Source organism: Carassius gibelio, chromosome A20 (assembly GCF_023724105.1).
Source record: "Carassius gibelio isolate Cgi1373 ecotype wild population from Czech Republic chromosome A20, carGib1.2-hapl.c, whole genome shotgun sequence".
NCBI lineage: Eukaryota > Metazoa > Chordata > Actinopteri > Cypriniformes > Cyprinidae > Carassius > Carassius gibelio.
Genome location: NC_068390.1, coordinates 19,118,548 through 19,130,240, shown reverse-complemented (window position 1 = coordinate 19,130,240; position 11,693 = coordinate 19,118,548). Strand labels below are relative to the sequence as shown.

Below are 11,693 nucleotides of genomic sequence, written 5' to 3'. Positions count from 1 at the left end.
GGTTCGATACGTTTTAGATACAGCAAAATGTAAAAACATCTCAACTTTTTAGAATGCCGCAAGCGCACCGCGGGTCATGTGACAAGAACCAACCAATCAGCTTCATCCTTTCCCGTAACAACGTTGAGAGCTCAGCCAAGATGAAGGAACAGCTGATCATAGTTGTATATGGATTGCAATTTTGAAATAAATTCAGTAGCAGAGCTACTGCAAGCGATTTTTAGAGCTGCAAATCCATTTATCCTTCGCTGAAATTTCCGCGTCTCATGGAGAGAGCACGTCATTGTTGCTTAGCAAAGACAGACGCCTCATGAGCGCTTCTGCCCGAGCGCTTTGGAAAGGAGGAGAAAGACGCGCTTAGCGTTTTCCATGCGTTTTTAGGCACGATATGTGAACGGCCCCTAAGGCGCTCGCTCACTCAGCACGCGCTGAAGGCTCGTTGCAAAATGTCTAATGCATTTAACAGACCAGAAATATAAGATCCTAAAATAACCAACAGGTCTGGTGTTTGGGTTGGATTCCCTGTAAGCTAGTGTCTAAATGCTGCAGGGATAGTTTGCTGCGTGCATGTTTCTCCTTTTTTTCGTCTTTTCCCAGATAGTACTGACGCATATATCCCAGATATTCCCGCTGTTTTTTTTTTTTTTTTTTTTTTGTAATCCCGCTGGTGTACCCTGTCATGTTGCAGATGCAACATACCGTTGTTTTTTTATCCACCACTCTCTTGCCATCACCATTATAGCTTAAAGGGAATCCAAAGTGCACCCAAACACCAGACCTGTTGGTCATTGGAGGATCTTCTCATTTCTAGTCTGTTAAACGCATTGGCTATTTTGCAACGAGCCTTCAGCGCGTACTGAGTGAGCGAGCGCCTGCTGAGTAGCCTAACATAAACATATAAGATGGTGTTTTTTTCTTCTTCGGGAGTGTCAGGGGCGTTGCCTGTTACGTTGTTTGGGTTATTGGGCTACCTTGTTGAACGCATATCATTATATTTCTTTCTCTCTCTCTTTTTTTTTTTTTCAAATATAATTAATTACTCCAACGAACCGTTCGGTATACATAATGCGTACCGCGTACCGAACCGAAAGCGTCGTACCGAACGGTTCAATACGAATACGCGTATCGTTACACCCCTAATATATATATATATATATATATATATATATATATATATATATATATATATATATATATATATATATATATATATATATATATATATATGAAAAGTGAAAGTCCTTGCAGCATGTGGTGCATCTCTTCAATTCAGGCAGGGATCTCCCTTTTTGGATTGTTGTATGTATCTTGGAAAAGAGAGAGTGTACTTGTTAGAATATTTTGAGATCATGAAAATATCCCTAGTGCCTTTTTTAATCATCTGTCCTACAATGAGCCTAATCGAATCCATAAAATCACTTCATATTGGCCATGCAGAACATGACAGAAACTAACACATGATAGCAATGTATAACTGTATGTGGAGTAGACCTGCAGATTAGGCCAAATTGTAACAAACTATTAAAATTGCCAAATGCCTCATTTATCATTGCAAAACAATGCCAAAACAACAGGCTAACACACACTGCAACTAGGCAGTCAGTGCAGTTTAATTATGAAATATATTTTATACATAAATATGGTAAAACAACGACTATTAAGCCAGTATTCACACAGGAATACCCTTATCAGAATATATGAAAATGATGTTGTTATACTATAATAGGCCACAAGGAGGGGTAGTAATACAAGCAAAAATGTTTATCAAACTGCACTGAGGCGTTACTCTGGTTATAGTAAGGAGTTCATGACGAAGGCATTCAAAATCAGATCTTTTTTGAAACACAATGAAAAACTTTTTAATAAAAAGCATACCCTAGGACATAATAATTTCTGTTTGATGAAACACAATTATAACAGTATGCATTTTGTATGAACATATAGGGGTCAAACTGAGGTTGATAGGGACATTTATAATTTTCATATTTACATTTTACACGTTTAGTTCTCCAACCTAATCTTATTTATTTCATTTATTACATTTTTCTTCAAATGTTATTTTGTAATATGCTACATAGGCTTCTAGTAACAAACAATATAATATGATGTGTACACTGGCGGGTTTTTTTTTTCTAGCCCAAAATATATCTTTTGCCCAATTTTAAGGCAGGGGGCACAATAAGACTGTACCATAAAGTAAACATCGCGTAAAGCTGCGCTTCTGAATGAAATCATCTTTCAGCAGCAGAGAGGAGACCCGCGCGGACAGAAACACATACGATAGACAGACATACAGCTGTCTGCCTGCCGTTACTCCAACATCACAGCTCGCGCGCACCTTTACCTTCTTCGGCTTCGCCAAAAATTAAAGTCACAAAGTTTTGGATTAAAACGATACGGAAATAAATTCTGCCTATCTGTTTTAAGAAGCGCTATGATTTACCTCAAACTTTGACAAACTTTCAGTTTTGACAGCGCGTGCCTAGATTCAAACCGTGTCTGCTCACCCAACCGTCGCCTCGCTGAGGAAAACCAATCGTTTTGCGCCACCAACGCGATTTCGCCGCTCAGCGAATAGTGGTAATAAGTCTGAAACCACATGTGCTCCTCTTCAAACCGGAGAGACGCTTTTTCATTTGTCTTCAGAGAGGAAAAGAGTTGGCTTTAAGCCGTACTGACAGACACAAGGGAAGGACGAGCCGGAGAAGACCACTGGAAATTCAAGCGGTGCGTAAAATTCACGTATATTCTTGGCACTACTGCAAGAACAGTTGAAATAAACAGGGGAAATGTAGTCTTTGTGGATGGTTATCGGTAGCTATAGCCACTTTTGACGCTAAACGTTGCCGGTAAATGGCTCTTTAATCGCGGCGAAGGGGGTAACGTTAGTTGTGTAGTGTACGGCAATGCCAAGTTGACGAGTCTCGACATTGTCAGTATTACCGTCCGTTTAATAATTATGGGCTCGATGATATTTTCAAAACATTCCCTTCTATCAAAAAGTGGCGAGAAATCCTGAACGAAGATGACGTTTTGACTTGGATATTCACGTAAACCGCGGGCGTACGCGCAGTCAGTCACCTGCTCATAAAGGTATACGCACCTTTACGCTTAAACGCTGTTCAAAATGACGACTAACGGGGCCAACATCGTCTACGAATGGCTAAAAACCCTTCAGCTGTGTCAGTATGTCGAGGCTTTTGTGGATAATGGATACGACGACTTGGAAGTTTGCAAACAAATCGGAGACCCGGACTTGGATGCTATCGGGGTGTTCATTCCGCACCACCGCCAGCGGATTCACGACGCGGTGCAAAGGTTAAAAGATCACGATAAGGAGACGGCCACTGGGCTTTATTTCACCCTGGAGCCGATGCCTCCGGTCTCATCTATATACACGAGTCCCACGGCAGAGCAATGCGAGCCTAGGCTGCGGGGCTCCAAGTCATGGACTGAGCAGAGCAGTGATAGAGCTGCGCGCAGCGTGGGGTACATGGGGGCGTCCAGGAATCTGACGCTTGGGAACCGCAAGGAGCTGGAAATCTACCCCAAACTGAAGCTGAAGATCATGATCAGGGATAAACTCATCAGGGACGGGATAAACCTTGCCAGGCAGCCATACTCTAATAAGGTGAGTAACTGTGTTTACTTTTTGCCCTGCGTCGGTATAAACCACGTGGCTTGCCCTTGAATCAGTCATTTGGATTATAGCAGCCTCTGTTCAAAACACAAGCTCAATAGGGATAATACCTAGGAACCATGTGATCATAACAAGAGGGTAACAGTATTTGTTCCTTTGGCTTGGATGTAGGGATATGGAGGTTTGATGACTGTAACCGTGCCTTTATCTGGTTTCCAAAATATGATCAGTAGCCTACAGACAGATTTTATACATGCCCTACGATTCTAATGGCTTTCTGGGATCAGTAGGTCAGTTAGAATTGATTGGCCTGTGCAGGAAATTCCCTCACACTGCATATATCCACCATTCAACAATGGATAATTCAAACCTGATCCCCAAACCCCCCTTTTTTCCTGCGTACTGAGGCTGGAAGTTTAAGGTGGATGCAGAATGAAAGGGAGAAAGAGCCTCAGAGGTTTGGTGGGTGTGTGAATATTTCAACCCTGCATCATGTTTCATTACTCTTTATTATAGAGATTTGTTTGAGGTAGTACTGGGATTTAGATGTACAACAACTTAATGCTCTCAGCCCTTTAAAGATTTTAAAGTTTGAGTGTACACTATGGAGTTTCCTCTTTGGAAAAAAGCATCTTTCTTGTGTTTTATAGTTGCTATCAACTGGGTAGTAAAATGACTAAATTAATTTCCAGAAAACTAAATAGCATAAGAAGCTGTTCCACGTGTGATTTTTCTTAGCTTGATCCATTAATTAGTCAAGACAAGAGAGTAATAACTATAACGTCATATAGATACTTGAAGTCAGAACAGGTGAAATCTTAAAGCCTTAAAGGGGTTTATTCAACCAAAACCGAAAATTCTGTAATTTACTCATCTACGTCTTTCCGAATCTGTATGACTTTCTTTCTTCTGTAACTAAAAAGAAGATATTTTGACAGCATTGAACCCCATTAACTTTCATTGTATGGACAAAAATACTGAGACATTTTTTCATTTAAAGAACTGATCATTGATCTCTTTATGAATTGATTGGCAAACAAGTCCAAACCTTTAAATGATTCTGCATGATTCTCACCGGTAAATAAGAAAGAAAAAATATTAATGGCTTCATCTGACTTTTACAAATCAATTAGCTTACAGAAAATGTCTTTAGCCTCTGGTTCTTCATGTCACACCATGAACAAAATATTCATGATCAGATACCTGATCTTGCAGGACAACAAACAACAGCCCCACAAGTTAAGCCTGCTACTACAACTTATGCTCTCTACAAAGAAACATCTGTATTTCATGTCCGCGGTCTGAAGTGGCCCCAATAACGTGATATTCAGCCCCAGGAATGCAAATTTTAATGGAGAAACCGCGCAGGAAAATTAGTATTTTACCCCCGTAACGCGATAAGGCTAGTTTTGAGTAGCAGTTGGGCTGGTTTTGTTATGAAAACCTGGCAACCCTATTTCATATGGAACGGCATTTACTATACAGAGCCGTAGTTCACTGACAAGCCACCCAAAATCGTGTTAATAATCGACAATGAATCGCCTGAGATTTTGAACATGATTTTGTGTAGCTTGTCAGTGAACAATGGCTCAGTGTAGTAAATGCAGCTCCCATCTGAGAGCACGTGCTGGCGATTTAATACTAATCACAGGAGCGGCTTTATTGACGAGATGCGCATGAAAATCACATTTGATTTTTTGCATAGCATTACAGTCTGTTGATAAGATATGCTGATCGTATCCCATATGTAGATCACGGTTTCAATTTTATTGAAGGGTGTAGGGTTAGGTTTGGGTATATGGTTGAAGACTTTGAGAATTATGCAATAAGTCTGCATTTGATTGTATAATTATTTTATGTTTCATTATTAGCTGTCATTTCATACTTAAAAAGATTTATTAATCAGTGAAATGATGATTAGTCGATTAATCGTTCTAATAATCGTTTGATTAATCGATTATCAAAAAAGTTGTTTTTTGCAGCCCTATTTGTAACATGTATCTTTTATTTTAAATCACAAAGATAAATAATGACAAAGATTTTTATCTTTGCATATTTTGGCCTAATATCTGCCAAACCATTCTTTATTACTTTATATTTTATAACATGTAAGGCTTTGTTTTTAAAGTAGGGAAATAAATTCCACTGTAGTGCTCAGACAACTTGCAAAATAGTAAAACCAACATGACAAAGAGTTGTGATAAAATTGTGAAACATGATTTTCTTGAAAAAAATAAATAAATTGATATTATATTTTTTTTTACCATATCGGCCACCCCTAGTTCCTTGTATGTGTCTGTTTACTTTGAAATGATAAGTTCACAGCATATGGTCCCTCAGGGCTCAGACAGTCAGTGAACATATGCTTGAACAGAATGAACAGCACAGTTGTGTGGAGTGTTCATTTCATTGTTGATTTATGAGACAATATATTACAGTGTTAAATGAGGGAAGTAATTGTAATGTTTTCAGTTCTCATGTGTTTTTGAGATGAGAAGAATGTAGTGCTGATGTTTCATGTCAAAGCTTCATTGCTGTGGTAGATCTGTATACTGCTCCTGTGAGGTTTCAGTAGATTGAATAAACTAAAACTGTGATGATGTATTTGTGTTACTCTCAAGATTGGATTTTGGAACGCAAGAGGTTGGAACGCAAATGTCTGATTTAAAGGGTTAGCTTGATGGCTTTTCAAGTTAACATCAATCTCATGAGTTTTTAGATTTTGCACATCATATCATATTAATATTTCATATAATATCATATCATATAATATTTTATATTAATGTTTACACCAGGCTTATTTGTCAGTGCTTAATGTTGTCATAATTATTACATGCTTACCAGGTTGGAATGTCAGCAAATCAGTCAATATACTACTGCGATTGTAACTGTTAAATATGTCCCTAGTAAGTAAGTAATATGTTTTTGCAGCATTGAGTAATATGTCACAGTCATAGACATCTGTTGATTCTTTGAAAGCAATATTATTCTGAATTAGAGCTGCAACTAATGATTATTTTTTCTGTCGACTAATCTAACGATAATTTTTTTCGATTATTCGACTAGTCTAACGGTTATGTTTATTACAATAAATAATTAATCTAATGTTCTTTTTTTTAATTAGCTAATGAATCCTTTGGAGAACTTTACAAAAAAAAAAAAGTACAACTTCTAATATAATATTTCAACCTTTATTCATTTTCAACCAATGTGGTTAAAGTTTTTACAGTATAAAATAATAAAGAGGCAAAGAAAAATATTTTACTATGGTAAATATTAGTTTATGATATCGTTTATAATTAAACCACTTTAGCCATAAATTTACAGTAGTCTAAGACGTCATGAAATATCAGACCTGAACCAGGAAGTTGGTCACCAGATCACACGGTAACCAGTTAAACCATAACTAGAGAGCGCCAAGATGTTTCTTCTGAGGTGCTCGCGCATCGCAGTTGTGCTGCCGTGGTACACCATATCGGTTTTGCAAAGGGAACAAAGGGCCATTTTATTTGTCCTCTTTTTAAAGTATTCCCATACTTTTGATAACAGTGGTCTCTGTTTTTGTGATAGAATGCAACTTTCTCCATTCCCAGTATGCCATTATGCGAGATGTAAACAAACAGTGTGACGCGTCGACGCGTTTTGTAGTCGACATAATCGATAACGTCAACGCGTTGTTGCAGCTCTATTCTGAATCCACTAATTGCTCAAAACTGAGTTTTATTCAGTGATGAGTTATTCAAGATCACAAATCCTCTCATTATATCAGTGTAGACACGATTGAAATAAGAAAATCATTCTGCAGTGTGCATCGTTGATTGTTATGAAACTTTGTAAGATTGCAATGAACTAAGATGAGTAGCAGCTTTTAATGATTATGAATTCTGAATTGTGATACTGATTTAATACAACAGCTCAATAAAAAAGAAGTGACTTAGGCCTACATTTAGGGCTGTGTGATTAATTGAAATCGTAATAAAATCACAATTTAAGTGTACACAATTTCTGAACCGCTTTATAACACAATTTTCCACGGCCCCGACCTCCCGCAGTATATGCTATCCAAACCAATCAATATATTGTTTTCTGTGAGTGAGCAAACAAGATGATTTTCACATAATTTAGAAAGAAAAATTCTAGGCTACAAGCTCCAGTTCTCAAAAATCCTGGGAACCAATGTTCTGTATGTGTTTTATGGCCTTATTCAAGTGATTTCACATTTTTAGTTTTTCACTAACCACGCATAACATTTTTTTTCTCAAAAATACAATCATGTACACGCATGCATTTCACATATTATTATAGCCCAGTTTGTGCTTATTACAGTGAGATTAGACTTTACACATTTAGATATTTATAAGAAACTGAAAAAAGCACAAATATCAGGGCATGACAAAACTTCTCCAGGCCCCAAAAATACCCTTAGACTCCAGAGGGTTTTAAGGAACGTGCCTATTTAAAAAATCTAGTCAAGGATTCAATTACCCATTCATAAAGTCACTTGCTTCATTCCTGAATGAATCAGCCATTCGAACGAATCAATTGAATGAATGATTCAGTGATAAAATCAGTGACTTTTTAGTTTCATTTTTTAAGTATAATTTCCAATATTTAATTTTAATATTTCTATATATAAAATGTTACATTTAGTTGTACTCAGGCCACTTTTGAGCCATGAAAATACACCTACAAACCACTTTTGTGATTCTGTTCCTTCTTTTTATATTGTTTTAATTAGAAATTTTAAAAAGCTTAAATACATTTTTGAGTTTGACATAAAATATGACATTCCAATGTCTGTGCTTTCTAATCTTTTTCATTAGTATAAAAGTAAGTGTAGAGCCCTGTCATGCCTTTGTAGCTACTAAGTGCACTTTTGCCAGTTCTGCACTGATGAGGGCTCCATTGGGCCACTGCCTATATGGAACTATATATGACCTAAGTAGTTACTGTATTTTGGCATGAAATGAAAATTAATTCTAGCAATTTTATGAATGCCTAGGCTATTTTTGAGAATTAGTCATGTTTAATTGCCACTAGCACACTTCAAAAAATTAGATGGATGGAGAGTCTGTTTTCCTCCAGAGATTGTTCTTGCTTTTGAGCTATATTGTGGTGGCTTCAATATTGTGGACAGAAATAGAAAAGGTTCAGAGATGCATAGTGAAACATCATTGTTTGGCTTGCATATATAGGCAGCCTTTAAATTATTTGATTAGAATATCATATTCATTGTATAGAGGTTGATTCTGTAAGTGTCAGCATTTCCATGTTATGTAAATGGAACTCATAACTCTGAAATCAGATTTCGTTAAACGGGCTTCAGATTCCTCTCTATTCACCCACAGACCTCCCACAATGCTTTACTTCCATTAGACAGCTCTGTCAGTTTTTATTTGAGCTGAACGTCAGTCAGTGTGCTCAGCCATGGACAGGACATAATTGTTGGATTACCAATATGAATTTTACATTTACAGAAATACTGGCAAATTGATACTTAATTGTGTGTTTGCTCTGTCTGTCTGTATGTAGGCATGTGGCGGTGTATTTTCTCTAATTGGTACTGTATATCTTTACACCCCTATTCAATACACTAAAATAACCCACCATAATAAATATCCAATAGGGCATAGCTGCATGCACTGTTTACAACAGCTGCATGTAATATGGCTGTAGAACTACACCATATGGCAAAAACAAATTCATGTCATGTGTTAACAACGAATCTCCAGGCATCATATAGCATGTCAAAGAATGTCCCAACTGGGAGAATTAAGTGTTGATGCACATTCTGTTAAGTTCTTAATTAATGCAGCACACATATATGCAAAAAAAGAAATGAAAAAGGAAAAGGGTTGGATGTGTGTATATAAATACAATGAAGTGCTTGAGAATAATTGAACAGGGCATCATTTTTTCTGCTCTTGCTGTTTGTTAAAACCATTAGGTTTAATTAATTGCTGTACTGTTAATGTGACATTTACAGGTTAGAGTGCAGTGGCCTTTTTTCTCTATCCGTTATTGCTGAAAATTCTTCCCACCTGTTTTGGAATTCTTTGAGACTTCCCTATATGTTTCCATGGTTACATTTGCATAAACACATTTCACCAAAGGGAGGGAAATGGGGGTTGATGGCATCTAATTACCTGTGATTTATGACGCTCTTTGAAAAGGTTTGCACAGGACACATTTATTCATCTTTAATCCCTATTATACCATTAATGTCCACATTAAGGTTTGTGTGTAGGTGTGTGCATTCTTGTCTGATCACAGTTTTGCTTTTCTTTTATGGCAAATTGAATTCTGAATTCATATGTGCTTTTCTTTGATTTTTGACAAGTGCAATGATGACTGCTGATTTTCAGAAAGATTCTGTTCAGCGTACAGAAAACGAGGGAGGACAGATGAAATAGGATGGGGATGGTAGTTGCCATGGCAACGTTTAGTGGTAGTTTTTGTTCTGGGATTGTAAAGGGATGGTTGTTTGTGGATTTTAACAATCCAGCTATTTCTGCTTCTATTATTAGATTAGGGGCATTATCATTTCCCAGATTTTTTGCAGTAAAATGACTTTATTTATTTTGTTATAGAAATAGTTTTTTGGTGTTTTCTGAAGATTTGAGCAGGGCCTGTGGTGCTGTTTGCTTGTGTGCATCTCTTCATGTCATGTAGTTTGGGTGCTCATTTTAATTCTTACTGACTGCCATAGGACACTGGACACTGAATATAGTACTGGATGCACACATAGTAACACATATACAAAAATTCCCATAGGCATATTTTTCTGCCACACTATTTGAGTACACAAAATATGGCACACAATTCAGCTTATTCTGTTTTTCCACTGACATGTAAATTGACCAACCACTGTACTGGAAAAAAAAAAATCTAGTAATAGTTTGGCAACCTCTAGAAAACTTTGGAAAATTTGTGTAGCGTTTATTAGAACTTCTGTGGATTAAATGTTGATTGTTTCACAGGCATATCACAGAATAGACCGTTCTGCTCATAGAATCATAGGGACAGCCTAATAAGTTTAGTTCTTCTTATAAAACTCTCATTGTTTCAGCTTGGTACCTTTTTAACAGCATTTCGATTCCAGGCAGAACAATGATAATATTCATCTGTGATCTGCTTAGTGATGAGTTGATGGAACATGATTTGTTGAAATCCACTGAGTCACCAAAGAAATATTTCATGTAAATATCAGGCAGTGAATCATCAGATCCTTGGTCTGATGATTTCAGTTTGGAAAGCAGTGAGTCCTTCTCGCTGAAGAAGAAAAAAATGCTTTCAGCTTTATAGCTCCTAACCTTTCCTGTCAAACTCTCCAAACTTGCATTAACAGTTGGTCGTTTGCACTAAAGCATTTGTTTTGTGTCTCTGCTACCTGCCATGTTTCTACAGATGGAGCCAATGGATTAGTAGAAATAAATGATTTTGCCAGTAATTAAATCAGAATAATTTATTTAGAGCATCATTTACCTTCTACTTGATTATTTAATATCTCATTATGGTCTGCTTCTGTGCTTCCTTTCTTCTCAGGCGCCTGGCCGTCAGCCCTGCATCCACGAGATGTGACCTTGTTCTTTGTAGCAGAGAAAATTTACATTTCAATATGCATGAAGGAGCAACTAAACAAAATCTGTAATTGTAATTAGGACATGGCAATCAGAGCTATCTAATGACAGGGGTTGGGAAAGGACATGTGTGTAATGAAAATCAACAAATGCCAACTGGAAAAGGGGGACATTTAAGGGATGATTTGAATATCCAAATACCTGCACGTATCCAAACACAGCTCATTTACATGTCTAGATTCTAGATACCAAATCCATCCTATTCTTTTTTAAAAAGGTGGTGGGGGGGTACAAACGATTGTAGTCAAAGCACTTTGTTAAATGTATAATTCTCCTAAAAGTTAACATTTATTTACTGAACCTTATTTATTTATTGACCCTTAAACACAAAAGTAAAAATAATAGTTATTTTATTATTATTATTATTATTATTATTATTATTATTATTATTATTATTATTATTATTATTATTA

The 11,693-nt window shown here is 36.8% G+C and overlaps 1 protein-coding gene and 1 long non-coding RNA gene across 8 annotated transcripts in view; one reads left to right on the top strand and one right to left on the bottom strand.

Annotated features, from left to right (window-relative positions):
• Positions 1 to 1,164, bottom strand: part of LOC127938687 (uncharacterized) — a 77,991-nt gene extending 76,827 nt beyond the window's left edge. Inside the window, exon 1 of the long non-coding RNA XR_008148776.1 lies at positions 779 to 1,164. This is a non-coding gene — a long non-coding RNA (uncharacterized LOC127938687). The remainder of the gene's footprint in view (positions 1 to 778) is intronic.
• Positions 1,165 to 2,242: 1,078 nt separating this feature from the next.
• Positions 2,243 to 11,693, top strand: part of LOC127938034 (SAM and SH3 domain-containing protein 1-like) — a 184,820-nt gene continuing 175,369 nt past the window's right edge. For 3 of the 7 annotated variants that reach the window (XM_052534401.1, XM_052534400.1, XM_052534399.1), the window contains exon 1: positions 2,290 to 3,631. In XM_052534401.1, coding sequence (XP_052390361.1) covers positions 3,128 to 3,631 — 504 coding nt within the window. In that variant the 5' untranslated portion in view covers positions 2,290 to 3,127. Of the gene's footprint in view, positions 3,632 to 11,693 lie in introns of all 7 variants that reach the window. The other 4 variants (XM_052534409.1, XM_052534405.1, XM_052534407.1 and 1 more) reach the window with 4 other exon arrangements.